General features: G+C 40.4%; 2 protein-coding genes across 6 annotated transcripts in view; one reads left to right on the top strand and one right to left on the bottom strand.

The window, feature by feature from the left end:
- Positions 1-3,710, bottom strand: part of ubtd1b (ubiquitin domain containing 1b) — a 102,072-nt gene extending 98,362 nt beyond the window's left edge. The window contains exon 1 of the mRNA XM_073027024.1: positions 3,155-3,710. Coding sequence (XP_072883125.1) covers positions 3,155-3,242 — 88 coding nt within the window. The 5' untranslated portion in view covers positions 3,243-3,710. The remainder of the gene's footprint in view (positions 1-3,154) is intronic.
- Positions 3,711-4,660: 950 nt separating this feature from the next.
- Positions 4,661-17,875, top strand: part of mms19 (MMS19 homolog, cytosolic iron-sulfur assembly component) — an 82,803-nt gene continuing 69,588 nt past the window's right edge. For 2 of the 5 annotated variants that reach the window (XM_073027003.1, XM_073027004.1), the window contains exons 1-2: positions 4,661-4,796; positions 17,420-17,468. In XM_073027003.1, the coding sequence (XP_072883104.1) occupies positions 4,712-4,796; positions 17,420-17,468 (134 nt within the window). In that variant the 5' untranslated portion in view covers positions 4,661-4,711. Of the gene's footprint in view, positions 4,797-17,419; positions 17,469-17,490; positions 17,628-17,875 lie in introns of those variants that run through there. The other 3 variants (XM_073027006.1, XM_073027007.1, XM_073027005.1) reach the window with 3 other exon arrangements.

The raw sequence follows: 17,875 nt of genomic DNA, 5'->3' as shown, positions 1-17,875 counted from the left end.
GTATTGTTGATTTCAATACAAAATATTAAAAAATTGTCATAAATGAATAGATTATTACCAAGTCTGCTTACCAAATAAAAATATAGCTTAGCCTACACTTTTAAAAAACCATTCGCCTATATTAATTTCAAGGCTGAGCTATACAATTATAACGTCTCTCAGCTATAATTGATGAGGCTCTGCCTATGGCTTGCATATTTAGAATTATATGCAGTGAAATGCAGTGCAAATGGATTCATTATTTATAAAAATCTCTGCTGTTCATCTATTCTTACATTGCGGTACAAGTGCAGCATTCTGCAACAATCGTGAAAGAACAGAATTAACTGCACGTACAAACACGGTAGGGTACGAAGGTGTACCCTAGAACACAAGGACCTGGGAATACAGATCCAAAAAGAGGCATTGCAGGTAGGAAGGTTCAAAAAGAACACTTTCAGCACATTAGATTTGGTCCCTGAGTTGGAGAGAAAGGTTGAATAGGTGAGGATTTTATTCACTGGAGTAGAGGAAAATAATTCATTATGTGCTGCGTTGCATGATGTGGATAATTACGGTCATGATTGCTCTTGGCAAATTTTTCGACTACAGTGGTTTGCGTTGCCTTCTTCTGGGCAATGTCTTACTAGACAGGCGACCCCAGCCATTATCAATACACTTCAGAGATCGTCTCACTGGCATCATTGGTTGCATAACAGTTGCCCATATGACCATCCACCTGCTCTCACAGCTTCACGGAACTAAGCAGCTGCTACACCTTGCCCAACAGTGATCTGCAGGCTAGTGGAGAGATGAAACGCCTTGCACTTCCTTTGCTAAAGACGCATGTCCGTCCCACAATCCATAGGAGAATCTGCAGAGATCATATAGCGGTACACAAAACTATGAGTGTTGTAGATATGGAAAATGCTTCCAGGCCTCTTCTCCTCAGGTTGGTTGAGAATAGAATTAGAGGTCAGATATTAAGGGTGAAAGGTGAAATACTTAACAGCAACCTGAGAAGGAACTTCTTCACTTTGAGGATGGCGTGGGTGTGGAATGAGCTGCCAACAGAAGTGGTAGATGCAAGTTCTGTTGTAACATTTGATAAGTTTTGACAACTACATCGATGACAGAGCTATGTTCTAGATGCAGGCAGATGGGACAAGGCAGAAGATCAGGTTGCATGCACTAGTCATGTTCGGTGACTATCACTGTCATACATATGAAGCCCACTTCAAGTATCCAGAGACACAGAAATTTAGAGTTAATTACTAAATGGGTATAGAATAGTTAACCACCATAGAACCTTTGTTCAGTATGGGTGAAAATTCGGTGCATGAATAGGGTAGAAGAGTGTGGTGATAACAATTGTGGATTAATAGTACAAAGTCTTAACCAATACACAACCTTAAATTTCATTTTGACATCTCGGAATATGAATCAGTTAAATCTGGATTTTTCATTAATCCAGAGTAATTGTAACCATGAAACTACTGACTGTTGTAAAAACTCATTTGCTTTACTATTCTTTAAAGGAAGAAAATGCAATAACCTCATCTCCCACTTGGCCTATGCACTCTGGAACAACAGCAGTGAAGTGACACAATTATTGTTTGAAGTGGCATAAGTAGAATTGTTCCAAGGAACACAAATTTTCCATGAGCACTTAGACCCACACCACTAAGTTCAGGAACACTTATTACTTCTCAACCAGAGGCTCTTGAACCAGAGGGGATAACTTAATGTGCCCCACCACTGAACTGTTCTCACAACCAAAGCACTCACTTTCAAGAACTCTTCATCTCATGTTTTTGATACTTACAGTTCATTATTTGTTTGACCTTTTCCCCCTTTTAGTATTGCACAGCTTGCTGTCTTTTGCATATTGGTTCTTTGCCCATCTTGTTGTGTCCAGTTTTTCATTGATTCATTCTATTGTGTTTCTTTTTTGATAACATATTCTGCTTTGAACTGGTGATTCAAGAACTATTTGTATATTTGCATGTTAGGAATGGAGAACGTGTGCTCCTCTCAGCTTGTCTCAAATGCAAAAATAGTTATTCAAGCAGTTCTTATAGTCAGTTCTGTGTTGAGGTGCATCCTGACAAGATATTGCTCACATGATTATTGTAATTATTTTAAGGTTGATTCATATTTCACAGTAAACTATTGACTAAAATACAGAGCAAGTTTCTCTATCAAGTAAACCCAAGAAATAATGGCCTTAAACAGCTGTACTTAACCTAGCTTTAAGAGACCATGATAAGCCATGCATAAAAGTAATCAGTTGCATTAAACACCAACTTTGAACAACTAAATCTGAATTGACAGATAAGATAAGGCTAATACTATCGCTCCATTGAATGAAACATTTCACAGGCTGAGGAAAGTATGAAGATTCCTGGTATGTACAATACTCGATCTGATCGTATTACTCTAGAAAACAGTGGTGAAAAGACTACAATTACCATTGCAAATGGAATATTACACCCCAGTGACTGTAAGTCACTTAAATGTAATAGTCACGAAGGCTTTTCAAAATTATTTGCCCATCAGGAAACAGTTCTGGGAATTTCTTGCTTAGCAGAGGACAAGGTAACAAACACTGAATGCAGACAAGAGATAAAACCCATTCTGATAATTTACTTCCTGCTATGACAAGATTAACCTGTCACTATGCCCACCTGAAACCCAAATAGGATTCAAAAGGAGCCAGAGAATCCTTAACAATAAATGTTTTATTTACACCCAAAAGTCAAAAAACTAAATATCTCAAGCACAATTATGCAATAAATTTCACTTAAATTCACCTCACATACCGACCAAGGAAATTACAAACCGAAATATCGGCAGAAAAATAACACTATACTTCTATCTACCGTTTTAAGAAACATCATTAAAGACATAATTCACAAAACACACAGTAAATAACTAATTTTAATCGAAAAGGTATAATTTAAACCGAGTAATTACAACTATAACTAACTTTAGACTAAACAAAACGCAGAGACACTGGCGAAGGTAAGGACACATAATAAGAGCAAATCGCTGTTCAATGCTGAAAGAGAAATAACGAGGAGACGAGCGGAGATCGAAGGTTTAGTCCGTAAAGCAGTATGCCGTGCCCCGCTACAATAATTTTACAAGACTACCCTTTTCTTTGCCGCCTTACCTGTCTTTCTACCATTGCCACTCCGTCTCCCCGAGCGATGATGTTGTTGCTGCTGCTGCCGGCGTTGGGTCCCCACGCAGCCTCCCATCAATGACGCCCTTGAGCCCCCGGGGCGTCTCACCCGGTCCCCGCAAAGCGCCCGAACTTCGGCAGAAACTCGCTGCAAGTCCACCCACCCTTCATTGACTGGATCTGAAAACACCCCCTGCAAAACACAACTCCTAGCGAAGTCGCGGCGCCACCGTCGTTTCCCACTTCACCTGAGGTGAGGTGTCCCAGGGGTGGTGGACTGCCCCTCCCTGCCGTAACGAGGGGCAACCACTTGCCCCCTAACCTGCCAGTGAGCAACTGCGAGTCAAACACGTTCACTTTCATCCATTGACTAATGTTTTCGTCCTCCTGACTTGGAGAGAACAGTCCCCAGGAAACAGCTTCCCCCGCTCTGCCTCAGAGGAGGAGGAGGACTCACTCCACAACCTGCCTCCACCTGGCACCTGAGCGACACCGCCGTCCCTCAGCACCCGATGTACGGCGCCTGCGCCAGGCTCACCCCGCACGCGGCATTGTGGGTAACCCCGCCTCCTCGACGTCATCGCACCTGACGCACACGGACTGCCGCGGGTGCGCGCTGCCGAGGCGGGGCGGAGCTTTCCTCGAGGGCGGCCAGCCCCTGTTTCCTTAGCAACAGGACGCTCCTTGTTGCCCGGGTGGGAATTCCAAGACTGGTAACTTCGTGAATGAGTTTGTTGTGGCCACGTGCGCTGAAGAACTCTATTTTGCCTCCGTCAATTCATTTTCACGAGTGATCTGAGAGACGCTGGAAATCCATCAAACACGAATTGCCCGACCTACAGAGTTCCCCCAGCATTGAACACAGACAGAACAGTGGAGGAGCTCAGCAAGTCAGGCAGCATCCATGGAGGGGAATAAGCAATCGAGGTTTCGGGTCGAGGACTGGAAGGCAAAGGGGCAGTAGCCAGAATAAGAAGCTGAGTGCCAGTGGAGGAGCACAACTTGGTAGGCGTTATGGGGAGACCTGGTGAGGGCGTGGTAGGAAGGTGTGGGGGTGGGATGAAGTAAGAAACTGGGAGATAATAGAAGTAAAAAGCTGAAGAAGGAATCAGATAGGGCCGAGGGAGAAAGAAAGTGGCGTTGGGTAGGTGAGGAGAAACAGTGCGTTGAGTATAAAGCAAAACAATAATGGAAAGCAGAATAAAGTGCGACAGTTATAGAGACAGTAAACTGTGGGTAGATACCAAGGTGCAAGGCCATAACCAAGTAGATAGTGAGGTCAAGAGTCCATCCCATTGTCCTGAAGGACCGTTCAATGCTCAAAGCTATCCTTGCGCCTGTCTTATCTTATGACAATCATTTGTGGAAAATACTATTTTTAATTAAAAAGGACTAATTTGTCGAGATATCTTTTTTATTATCTGAAAGAAAATTGTGAAAGAGTACTAAACAGGCTTAAACACATCCTCGTCACTTCAGCTTTACCACGTGACCTGCGTGGTTTGACTGCGCCTGCGCACCCAGGAGGCGGAGGGACTTTTGAAGATGGCGGCCGACTTCAGCGTGGTGGGTTTGGTGGAAGAGTTTGTGATCGGGCAACACGATGGGCCGGCGAAGGACTTGGCAACAGGTAAGGGGTGGGAATGTAGCAGCGACAGCGTATTCCTTGCTTAGAGAATGTCGGCAGAGGGGAGCTGGTGCACGAAGAAAAGCCATTTATCCTCGGCCCTGTCTCCTTGGTAACGGTTGTCGGTATCTCCTTCCCCCACCCTCCCCCGGAACAGACTGTGCCGTGGGTCACTGATGTCTCCCTCAGCCTCACCCTTTAACCCTCGGCAAATGGATTGAGGTGTTCCATATCACCCGCTCCTTTGGACTAAAACCCTCCGAGGCAACTCGGATCTTGTTTCCATTATACGGGACACAAGGATGGCTCTGATTGGGCTCCACTTCTTGACCATTGCTAATTGCTCTTTAATCTGGCATCGACCTTTTGATCCTTGGCTCTGTAGTCCGTTATAGACTGAGCATGGACGGCAGATTTCTTTCCCTTAACTCATTCAACTCACTGCTGTTCCTTTTACAGTCATCAGTAATTTTTATGATCAGCATTTTAATCAGTTTTATTTACTCTTGCTTGGATGGAATTTAAACTTGTATATGCTAAATAATTATCGAGAGTTCTATCCGCTCAATCAATATGATAAATACAATGACCATAGCCCATTTTGCTGGGTGATCCGTATCCATTTTGGTAGTGAGCGCTGGAATTTTTTTTTAAAAAGCTCGTATTTGGTATAAATCCAACTGAGGATTTCAGGATAAACTTTATTATTGTGGCCTTGACACTTTTCAACAATGTTTTGCCTTGTTTAATATTAATCTGCCAAACAGAAGTGTGGAGTATTTGGTTTACAGAGCACATTGGGGTATATTGTACATAACTACCCCACCATTATTGAATATATTATTTACTGAAGGTCAGTGCGAAGATGGAGCAAACAATTTTATAAACTTTGTTAGGTTTTATTCCAAGAAGAGTATAGAAGTCTTAGTGCAGTTGTGCAGGGCTTGATGCAACTACATATGGACTTTTGCAGATGGTTTTGAATAGGTGTTTTTATCTCTTCTGGTTTCACAGATGGTGCATTTGCTACAGGAGGAGAAACTGAGTAGACTGAGCTTGTATGGAAAATATTTGCCCAACTATGGAGTTCAAAACTGGGGGAGGGGAGGTCATAGTTCTAAAATAATGGATATGTTGTTTAAGACTGTGATGAAAAATTTCTTACTCAGTGTTACATTTTAGAATTCTTTACTCAGTAGGTTTTTTGGTCACTGAAGGGTCAAGGGTTCTGGAGATAGTAACTCAGATGATGCTGAAGTAGATCACCAGCCAGTTTCTTAAATGGTGGATGAGGCTCAAAGGACTGCTTGGCCTCCTGCTTATTAAAGCAGATAGTGCTGGGAATACTCATGAATAGGTCATTCAGACCCTTCAATATGTTTGATCCTCATTCATATAAATTATCATCTTATAAAATTGTATGCATTACGTATCTAAAAACAAGTTTAGCAATTTGGTTTATAGAGCCTTCAATAGAAGAAAAGTACACAGGCTTGCCACACTACGCAAGAAGAAAGTTCTTATCGTTTCACTGGCCTACTAGTTCTAGACTAGCCATCCATTTTCTCATAAAACAAAGGGAAATATTGAACTTGTTTGGCCTGTTAAAATGTCTGAATGAGAATTCTTGTTATTCTTAACTCTATTGAATAGAGGCCAAGTTGACCTATTTCTCATATGATTGTCTTGACATTTCCACAAATCAGCCTGGTTGATCTTTGTTGCTCACCCTTTCAGTTGTACTCTCTTGGTTGGGTAAGGGACTAAAACACTGGTGTTTTCTAAGTGTCAAGTTATCACAATCTGAACTTTATTTCCTGCTGCTGATGTCAGGATAACTGGGCTCTAGCTTCATTTTCCAATCTGTAAGAACTTTTCCATAATCTATACAATTTTCAAAGCTGACAGGCAGTGTTATTTGCATAGTTGTCTCTTAGAACTCTGGAAACCTTTTGGCTATCTTTTGACTTTCTGCATTTTATAACTAATACACATTTATTTTTAATTCCTGTATTTCATCAGTTGAATTTTACTTGGTAGTACTGTGTATAGAGGAAGCTGTAAAGGGATAGTAGACAATATATAGGTCAGTGAGTGAAAGCATGTCAGGTGAGTATAATGTGGAAAAATAATCCACTTTGCACAAACCAAAACGAACCAGTCTGCTTAAAGGGCAACATGCAAATGTAAGTTAAGGCTCTTCACTTATTCAGTTTTTTTAAAAATAGGATGGGAATTTCTCCCTCCTTTGCCCTTTCTGGTAGTGAGTCCTAAACACTGAAAATACAGTGTCTTTTTGATAGTGTGTTCGAAACACAATCTACGATGTGCCTGTACCTAACCATACTGGTGCATATGTACTGCTTATGTTAACCAAAATGGCTTCTTTATGGGTAAAAGTAAACCTGCTTCTTTGTTATGCTAACTGGTGAAAGAGTGTTTCTTGCAGAGCATTCTCAAAGCTTCTAGCAGTTTGTTTAGCTTTAGAATTGCTGATAACGGGGATTGTATTCATTTGTTAATCAATGGGGGAATGTTATTTTGTCTTGTGGGTCTGGGAGCGGGGTTTTCACGGTCTTTTCGGGGAGTCAGGAAGGAGACACCGAAGAAGGTGGACATGCGCTGCACTGCTCAGTTGACCACCAGGGTGGTGCCAGGTGCAAGGATGCGGAGGTCGGTGGAAAGCGACGAGGGGTTGAACGGTTCGATGGTTGAGCTCCAACGATGTGCACTAAACTGACTGAACTCTGATAAGTTTGACGCCTTTTACTTATTTTCTTTTCCTTCATATATATTGTATTGGTACTCATTTAGTTTTAGTAAAATCTTTAAAGTATATTCTATAACAGTATCTGGTGTGAGGTTGATACTGTGTGTGCAACACTGCATTAACTTGATTCCCACAGCACCTGCATATACGGGAGGTGGGGTTGGAGGGTGGCTGGAAATTTTCCCCCTGGACATATACCAGCCTGTTGGGCAAGTGTTACACATATGACAATCAACTTAAGTTGACTTGATGTTTGCTACTTAACTACTTGCATTTATGTCCTCCACTTGCTAACCTGATTTCTTTAGAAAAAACGAGGAAATCTGCAGATGCTGGAAATTCAAACAACAACACACAAATGCTGGTAGATTACTATCTTTCCTTTCGGTTAGTCCTGACGAAGGGTCTCGGCCCGAAATGTCGACATTGCTTCTCCCTATAGATGCTGCCTAGCCTGCTGTGTTCTACCAGCATTTTGTGTGTGTTGCTCTTTAGAAAAAGGTCCTTTCTGTTAACCCTGCCTAGTCCCCTCTTAATTTTATGACACATGACTCGTTTCACGGTATGTTTCGATGTACATGTGGCACATAACGCCTCTTTTGTTCCAATACAAACAATCACAGTCTGGTGTAGGTTCTGGGGGGAATTCTGTTACGCTGGAGCAGTGATTTGGAAGAGTTGCTTTTTTTGTAGAAGGTACAACATTTACTGGGAATCGTATTTCAGTTGCTCTTGCCATAAACAATTGGACATGCGGAAAACCACTTGTCTATGAGCATGCGGGTTGACAGGTCTGCTTCTGAATTAATGCCTTGTACTGTTTCGACTGACTGAAGATAACTATTCCACAATCATTCCTTCTCTATTACAACAGTAAGTGCCATTGGGCTTCATACCCAATATCAAATCAAAAGACAGCACTGCAGATATGCTGTTTTTCTTAGGAGAGTTGCAGAAAGGCTTAACCAAGTCAAGTGAAGTCACCGTTTATTGTCATTTCGATCATAACTGCTGGTACAGTGCACAATAAAAACGAGACAACGTGAAACAGTACAAAAACTACACTGAACTACGTAAAAAAAAAACACAGAAAAAAACTACACTAGACTACATACCTACCCAGGACTGCATAAAGTGCACAAAACGCAAAAAGACAATAGGTACAGTAGAGGGCAGTAAGTTGGTGTCAGGCCAGACTCTGTGTATTGAGTCTGATAGCTTGGGGGAAGGAATTGTTACATAGTCTGGTCGTGAGAGCCCGAATGCTTCGGTACCTTTTCCCAGATGGCAGGAGGGAGAAGGGTTTGTATGAGGGGTGCGTGGGGTCCTTCATAATGCTGTTTGCGGATGCAGCGTGTCGTGTAAATGTCCGTAATGGCAGGAAGAGAAACCCCGATGATCTTCTCAGCTGACCTCACTATCTGCGTTGAACTTCAGTGAGATTCATAAACGAGGATGAGAATTTTCACCCACTGATGTTAACTACTGTCACACTTTCTTCATCCCACCAAACAATGATAAACAAATGACAGTTTACTATGAAAATGCAGTTTGTGCAGTAAATCCTAATGTGTTGTTTAAAAAAAAGCCCTAGAGCTTGATGATATAAGCAGAGAGCATGAAATAAAGTCTAGTTAAGTTGTTAGATATACCAGTACTTTATATAAATGTACATTTCTGATTACAGGCTCCATGTTATAGGTGTGAGCAGTTTCCTCCAAACTGTACAGGTACGAGGGGTGATTGATATGTTTGTGGCCTAAGGTAGAAGGAGTCAATTTTAGAAAACCTAGCACATTTATTCTTTGGAATTTCTTTTTTTATTGTTCATCATAAAACATTTCCATAAGATGTATTTCAGATATTGTACATTTATATCATATAGTCATATATGCCACAAATCTCCACCTAATATTTATCTGAGTTATACATTTATAGAAAAGAGAGGAAAGAAAGAACAAGCGAACGGAGAAAACTATGTACAAGTAGGGAGTGATCTTTTTTTAACAACATATTCATTGATTTGTGAGAATAAAATCAGGCCTATGAGGTGTTATGTAGTTAAACAATTTTTCCCAGTATGAATCAAGTTGTTCCAACTTATGATTAACAGATGCTGTTATCTTCTCCATTTTGTAAATGTCCATTGTAATTTCCATCCATGCATTTAAGGTTGGGCTCTCCTGTGATAACCATTTCCTTGTAAAAGTCTTTTTACCAGCCACCAGCAGTATATTCATTAAATATTTCTCTCTTTTCAACCATTCTTGAGGTATATACCCAAAATATATGGTCTTACTTTCCAAGGGTATTTCACATTTAAAGATGTCTTGTAGGGCATTGTGTATCCCACTCCAATAGTCTTTGATAACAGGGCAGTCCCAGAAAATATGATAATGGTTTGCATTTTGATTTCCACAATTTCTCCAGCAAACAGGGAGGTTACTGTCATAATGGGATTTCTGTAGAGGGTGTAATAAAATATCTTATCAAGTTTTTCCATCCGAACTCCCTCCATTTCTGTGAACTGGTACACTTCCATTGATAGCTCCATATTATTGTCCATTCTTCCTCAGATATAATTATCCCTCCTTCCTTCTCCCATTTTGTTTTAATGTATGAAGTCAAATGCGTTTTAAGATTTGACAAACCATTTTACATGCTTGAAATGACTCTATGACCTTATCTGAATTATATGCTTTTCTAAATAGCTCTATCAAACGTGTCCTTGCGTTGTTTACATTTTTAACCGTCCTATTAACATATTGTCATATTTGTAAATACTGATAAAAGTCTTGTTTTTCCTAATAAGTGTTTCTCTTTAAGCATTTCAAAACTGAACAGTGTTCCTTCTTTCATTATATTGCAAAGAACTGTTATTCCTTTAGCTGTCCAGTCCTTAAATCTAGCATCCAGTTTATTGAGCGTAAAATCCGAGTCATGTGCACACCTTTTGAGAATTGTAATATCTCCCTCTAGTTTATATTCTTTTATAATAGTTTTCCATATTTTAAGAGTCCATTTCACCCGTGAGTTATCAATAGTATTTATGTACCTTGTAGGTTGTTATCAGCCAAAATTGCCTGTATGGGGATGGGAAGTATCCCCTCCTCAATGTTTGCACATTTATTTTTCAATATAGTCCCTTCCTACATGTACACACTTAGTCCAGCGGTCGTGGAGCATACGGATTTTGGACCTCCAGAAAGTGTCCACAGATGGGTGATTGATAAATTCATGGCCTAAGGTGGAAGGAGATGAGTTATACAGCTCTCGTTCCATGCACGTGCAGGTCAACTCTGAGTGATTATGCAGCAAGTTTGAAGTTAATAACTCATCCCCTTCTCCCTTAGGCCACGAACTTATCAATCACCCCTCGTATATGACCACCTGACAACTGAAATGCTCTCGTGCACGTAGCCTTTGTTGCCCCGCTGCGGCAACAAAGACAGATGAGAAAATACGTGAAAGATTTTCATTATACCCTTCAATTAATAAATAAAATTAAAAGTTTTTGGTTTTTCAGTTTTCATTCTAATTGTTCATAGTATGCCACATTGTAAAAATACCATTTAAAATGATGTGCAGTTGTCAGCATGTGTAAAAAAATTTCCTGCTGAGAGCAATGGTTGGTCTGTGCAGCTGTTTAAAAAAAATTAGAGGGAAAACGTTGGCTGTGAGTATTGAATTAGCCATGATTTCAGTTCACTTTGATCAAATGTGCCTTGTTCAAAGATGTAAATTTTGCTACAAACCCACTTCCTTCCTGAGTAGGAAAGGAAGAATAAATTGACATACACATAGCACTTTTAACAGTTTCAAGCCAATTCCAACTCATTTTCCATTACATCAAAGTCAAAATATATTAATTATCAAAGTATGTATGCAGTATACAACTCCGAGATTTGTATTTCTGCAGACAGCCACAAAACAGAAACAGCATGGAACCCATTCAAAGAAAACATCAGACACCCAAAGTGCAAAGAAAAAGAACAAATCATGCAAACAGCAATAGAACGAGTGAATAACACACAGAATATTAAACATCAAACCGCTGAGTTCTTGAAGTAGCCTAAGAATGTTCAGTTTAGTTCATTTCAGTTCAATTTAGTTAGTTGGTTGCAGAGCCAATACAGGTCCCTATAGAGTACATGGTAGGGCTCTTAAAAACCTGTGCAGTGGGTGTGTTCAGAGACATTTTCAATTCCTCATTCCTATAGTTGGAAGTTCCCAACTGCTTCAAAAAGGCAACAATTATAAAAGTGCCCAAGAGCAGGGTGAGCTGCCTTAACGACTTGTCCAATATCATTCACATCTACAGTGATGAAGTGCTTTGAGTTGGTTATGGCTAGAATTAACTCCTGTCTCAGCAAGGACCTGGATACACTAAAATTTGCCTATTGCCACAATACATCTACTGGGGAACACGATCTCATTGGCTCTTCACACAGCCTTGGATCACCTCGACAATTCAAATACCCAAGTCAGAATGCTGTTTATTGGTTAAAGCTCAGTGTTTAACACAATCGTTCATACAGTTCTGATAGAGAAAGCTCCAGAACCTGGGCTTCCCTTTGTAACTGGTTCCTTGACTTCCTAACTGGAAGGCCACAACCTCTGCGCATTGGAAATAACATTTCCACCTCACTGACAATCCACTGTTCTAGTCTGTCTACACCCATGACTGTTTGGCTAGGCATAGCTCAAATACCATCTATAAATTTGCTGACAATACAATCGTTGTTGGCAGAACTCCAGATGGTGACGAGAAGGCCTGCACAACTGAGATAGATCAGTAGTTGAGTGGTGTCACAGCAACAACCTTTCACTCAACATCAGTAAGACTGATTGTGGACTTCAAAAAGGGTAAGACAATGGAACACACCAGTCCTCATAGAGGGATCAGAAGTGGAAAGAGTAAGCAATTTCAAGTTCCTGGGTATCAGTATCTCTGAGGAGCCAAGATATCAATGCAGCTTCGAAGGAATTACGTCAATGGCTAAATTTCATTAGGCGTTTGTGGAGAATTGGTATGTCACCAAAAACACTCACAGATTCTGCAGATGTACCATGGAGAGCATTCTGACTGGCAGTATCACTGTCTGGTATTGGGGAGAGGGTGGGGGGGGGGGGGGGTACGGCACAGGATCAAAATAAGCTGCAGAGTTGTAAACTTAGTCACTTCAGTCATGAGCACTAGCCTCTGTAGTATCCAGGACAATATCAACAAGTGATGCCTCAAAAAAGGTGGCATAAATACACTGTAATGCACAATTTTTATATTATTATGTATTGCATTGTACTGCTTCTGCGAAGTCAACAAATTTCATGACTTATGCCAGTGATATTAAACCTGCTTATGTTTCTGATTAGATTAAGGCAGCCTTTCTCAACCTTTTTACCTCGGAGGAACCCTTGAAATAATTTTCAGGTCTTAGGGAGCCCCTGCGTAAAAATTTTTTATTATACTGTATCTATAGCTCACAGTACATTAGCGTGATCAGTAAGTTGTAGGTATAATAACCCAAAAATAATTGTCAATGCTCTTTTGAGTAGAGAATGAATTTTTAGCCAACCTTTCCTGAAAAGGTAGCTAAGCTTAGCTTACTTTCTTGAAATTAATCTCTATCTTTCCTTTTCATAAATTTTAAAAACTCATAAGGCAAACATAATAAATTTCTGTTAAATAATTGGCTTAAGCCAAAATGGCATTTAGTTATTCTAAGGATTGACTCAGTAGATTTAATTTAAATAAAGGTTGTAAATTGATTTTAATTAATGCTATTTACAACATGAAATGTTGTTGACAATGTTAAAGCAGTGTGTTTTGACAAGGTCAGAATTTTGTTTTACAAGAGAAACGAAACCTCTCCTGGAGCCAACCATTGATGGGGCACCATCTGTACAGGTGCATCACAGTACCTCCAAGACCGACATTTTGTTTCCAGTTATGAAGCCAAAATGCTAAATATATATTGGCATTTGCTTGTTTTGGGCAGCTCTTTGCAACAGGAAATGTTTTCTTGAATTTTACTATCATTTACAAATCTTACAAATGTTACAACGTGACATTTATTGGTGAAATCTGTTGACTTATCAACTTGGATAGAGAAGCTGTCGTTTTTTCAGATTATCACACTGAACTTCTTCAGCATCGTGTGACATGCCATCAACATGTTGACTTATCGTACTGTTTGAGAGTGAAACCTTTTCGATTTCTCATACTACATCTTGTCCTAGCATTTTACCCACTATAATTCTAAATGCTGGCATCATTAGGTTCTCACCAACTTTGTGACTTTTCTTTGTCTGGGTTATAAGTTCTGCTACTAAATAACTTGCTTCCTGAATGTTTTTACTCAACTTTATTAACAAAAGTCTTACTCTGTTTTGAGATTCGAACTGTTAAATGTCTTTTCAATTGTGCTGGAGCCATTGCTGCATTAGTAAGTTGTTCGCCACAGTCAGGCACAATGGGATAGGACAACCTGGTCACCAGTCCATGTAAAACACATTGATAAGTAGCTTTCATTGTAAAGATGGGCTTTTTGTGTCTGTTATTGCATAATAAGACCATAAGACAAAGGAGCAGAAGTCGGCCATTCGGCCCATCAAGTCTGCTCCGCCATTTCATCATGAGCTGATCCAATCTCCCCTTCAGTCCCATTCCCCTGCCTTCTCACCATAACCTTTGATGCCCTAACTACTCAGATACCTATCAATCTCTGCCTTAAATACACCCAATGACTTGGCCTCCACTGCTGCCCGTGGCAACAAATTCCATAGATTCACCATCCTTTGGCTAAAAAAAATCTTTCGTCTAAGAACCACATATAAACTGCAAAAAATACAAAAACTTCACAATACTATTCACTTCTAACCTACACAATCCGCCTTTTGCGACATTAACAACAACAGCAAAGCGGCAAGCCAGCATCTGAGTTGCAGCGCGTAAAAATTCAGTTTTTAGAGTGAAATTTTCCCTCCAATTTTCTACTGCACCAGTAGAGTTTGTTCACTTCCATAAGTCAGTCAGTGGTGCGTAAGGGGAAGTTGGGGAAGGTAATTCGGAGGAAGAGGCAGACATCACAGCCCAAGTTGGGCAAGACCATTCAATGCTTAGAAAATGCACTTCCTGCTCCTCATCAGCTTACTGTCCTCCCCTCTGTGCATACAGCGCTCACCTATTATCAACGGCCTCCCCATCTCATGTTAAAAACTGAAAATGGACTCAACTGCGCAGTACCATACCAGGCTGCGAGGTCTCCAACGAGATTGCTAAAGGGGCTGCTCGGTCACTGCCCACCACTAGTAGCATTGTTAGCATTGTACAATCTGCCAAGTTCAAAAAGCAGTGTTTTTTTCAATCATGATCTCTTGCGAAACCTTTAGCAACCTCTAGAGGAATCCTAGGGTTCTGGGGAACCCCGGTTGAGATACCCTGGATTAGGGTCTCCTTTCCTGTGACTATGAAACAAGATTCAAATATTCATAATTTATTTTTCAGTGAACTATTTGCTCTTTCCTGTCCACCAAATGTTTTTACCTTGTCCCAGCAAACTTTCCAACCTACTTGTGGATTAGCATTCCTTATAAGAAACAGATATTTAAAAGATTGCTCCATGAGCCCTTTCCCAAATTTGGCATTGCATTGGCAGTTTTCTTGTTGGCTCAACATAGTTTGGGTGTAGTGCTACTTATTTAGGTTGATTTTAGAAGGATTTCCCCCTTTCCAGGCCCTCTGTTTTTAGGAACACATGCTGTTTCTGTGGAGACTAGGTGGGTGTAGGTATTGAAACTGTGACCTTTCATTCTTTCACCATAGTGATGGAAGGGGAGTCCTGACTGGTGGTGGCCTGCATAAGTCTGAGTGGGTGGTAGGCTGGGAAAGAGGTTTGTTGTGTTGCTTTTGCTGTTCTGCTGAACACTGTGAGCATGCTATGTTGATGCTGGAATGCATGGGCTGCCCCCAGCACATCCATAGGTTGTGTAGGTTGTTAACACAAGTAACACATTTCACTGTATGTGTAGATCTACGTGTAATAAATAAATCAATCTGAATTTGAAATAGATAATGCAGAGAACTTCCCACTTTTTTGTCACGATGAGTGTGTAAAGCTTGTGATCTGCTATCCTAAGTGAGGCAGATTTCTACATTGATCTCTGCTTGTTGTAGTATTTGTTCAGAATGCAAATTGCCCATGCTAATGTGGCATACTCTCTTTCCACCACTCTCAACCTCAGAGCAAGGTTCAAGTACCACTAATAGCAGAGTGGTGTATAGTGGCATTCCTTGTTCTGCAGTTAGAAATGGGCATAAAATAAAATTAGAATATGTATATTTGAAGTGGCACCAATTTTTACTTGTATGCCGTAGTTCAAAGATTCGAGTTGTTTATCTCTCATGAGCATTGTACATCATTATATCTACGTGGACTTCCACAGGCAATCAAAGTGCATTGTAGTGTTGTGGGTGGCAAGTCTGTTCATCCGCAAACATTGCAGATGTAACATAAAAAGCATGACCAATAGTTGTGGCTTATTTTCACTTAGATGTTGAGTGATCAGTTATATTAAGAACTTGCTATGTAAACAGTTTCCTGTAATGCTGTGTTGCTGGCCCTGGCTGCTGTTTTGCACTGACCCGTTGCACAATGTGCAATACTATAATAGCTTTAAGAGTGCTTGATTCCTTTCTTAGTTATGTTCTAGGCTCAGATCGGCCATGAATGTCAATCAAAATTTGTGAACAGTCAATATGAATGAACTGTGTAATATCTTTAATTTTATATTTTCCTGGAATTTCAAAACTGGGAGCTAATAGAAATAAATAGAAAGTCCACTGATCCTTGGAAAGAAACTCTCTTTACATATATGACCATATGGCTAGGCACAGCTCAAACACCGTCTCTAAATTCATCAATGAATTCGTCTCTAAATCAATCAATCCCAGAGGGTGACAATGAGGAAGAGAAGAGTGTGATAGATCAGCTGATTGGTGTAAGATTGATTGTGGACTTACTGAAGGGGAAGGTGGGAGAGTACACACCAGTCTTCACTGAGGTGTCAGTTGTAGAAAAGAGCAGCTTCAAGTTCCTGGGCATCAACATCTTAGAGGACCTATGCTGTTCCCAACACATTGATGCAATCATAAAGAAGGAACTCCAATGGCTGTTCATTTGGAATTAGAGATTTGGTATGTTACCAAAGACTCCTGAAAATTGCTACAGATGTAAGGTGGAGAGCATGCTGACTGGTTGCATCACACCTGGTATGGAGGCTCCAATAAACAGGATTACAAGATGCTCAGAGGGTTGTAGGTTCGACCAGTTTGATTATGGGCATAATCCTCCTCAAAATGAGGATAGCTTCAAAAGGCAGTACCTTAAAATGTGGTATCCATCACGAAACACTCTCACCATCTAAGATATACCCTCTTTGCCTTACTATCACCAGGGAGGACATACAGGAGCCTGAAGACCCACACTCAATGTTTTAAGACCAGCTTCTTTGCCTCCATTTCTGAATATTCCATGGACTACCTCAGTAATCTTTTTTAAATCCAGTATTTATTTGTTGTTTTAACTTGGAGTAATTTTATGTCGTGCTGTACTGCTGTCACAAAACAAGAAATTTCACAGCCTACGTCAGTGATAATAAACCTGATTCTGAAAGTATTAATTGATTTGCCTGAGCATGGAAAACACATTTCCTGCCTGCTTGACATTTTATATTAAAATCAAAGGTATTCTGCAAGAGGATATAATAATAAAATTAATTCATGGCTGTAATATTGTTGAAGAATTGGGATTCGGGCACATACTGCAGAATATTAACTGTTTGTTTTTCTTTTCAGGTGTCATTGATGGAAAATGTACTATACTGGAAATTGTAGAAGCATTAGGGTAATACAAACATTCATTTTTCAGTCTCCTAATTAGTCTTTTCATCGTTTGGGAACAGTGGAGTTGTGTTCAGGATGCAACCCCCACTTACACTGAAATGAAGAACAGAATGTTGCAGAGAGTCCGCAGATTGGACCGCATCTTTGGACAGAGAGCAGAGTTAATATTTCATATCATTGACCTTTCATAGAAATGTGGACAAAAGTCATCGTGTTTCATATTTAGAAAAAACCATTGCATAATTCTGTACTGCATGTAGTTGATCATAAACACAAGAGATTCTGCAGATGCTGGAAATCCAGAGTAACACGCACAAAATGCTGGAGAAACTCAGCAGGTCAGGAGCATCTGTGGAGAGGGAAAACAAGCCGACATTTCAGGCTGAGACCCCTTTATCAGGTCTTGAC

The sequence above is a fragment of the Hemitrygon akajei genome, chromosome 23 (assembly GCF_048418815.1).
Source record: "Hemitrygon akajei chromosome 23, sHemAka1.3, whole genome shotgun sequence".
NCBI lineage: Eukaryota > Metazoa > Chordata > Chondrichthyes > Myliobatiformes > Dasyatidae > Hemitrygon > Hemitrygon akajei.
The sequence above is the reverse complement of the archived record's forward strand: the minus strand, read 5'-3'. Positions and strand labels throughout refer to the sequence as shown.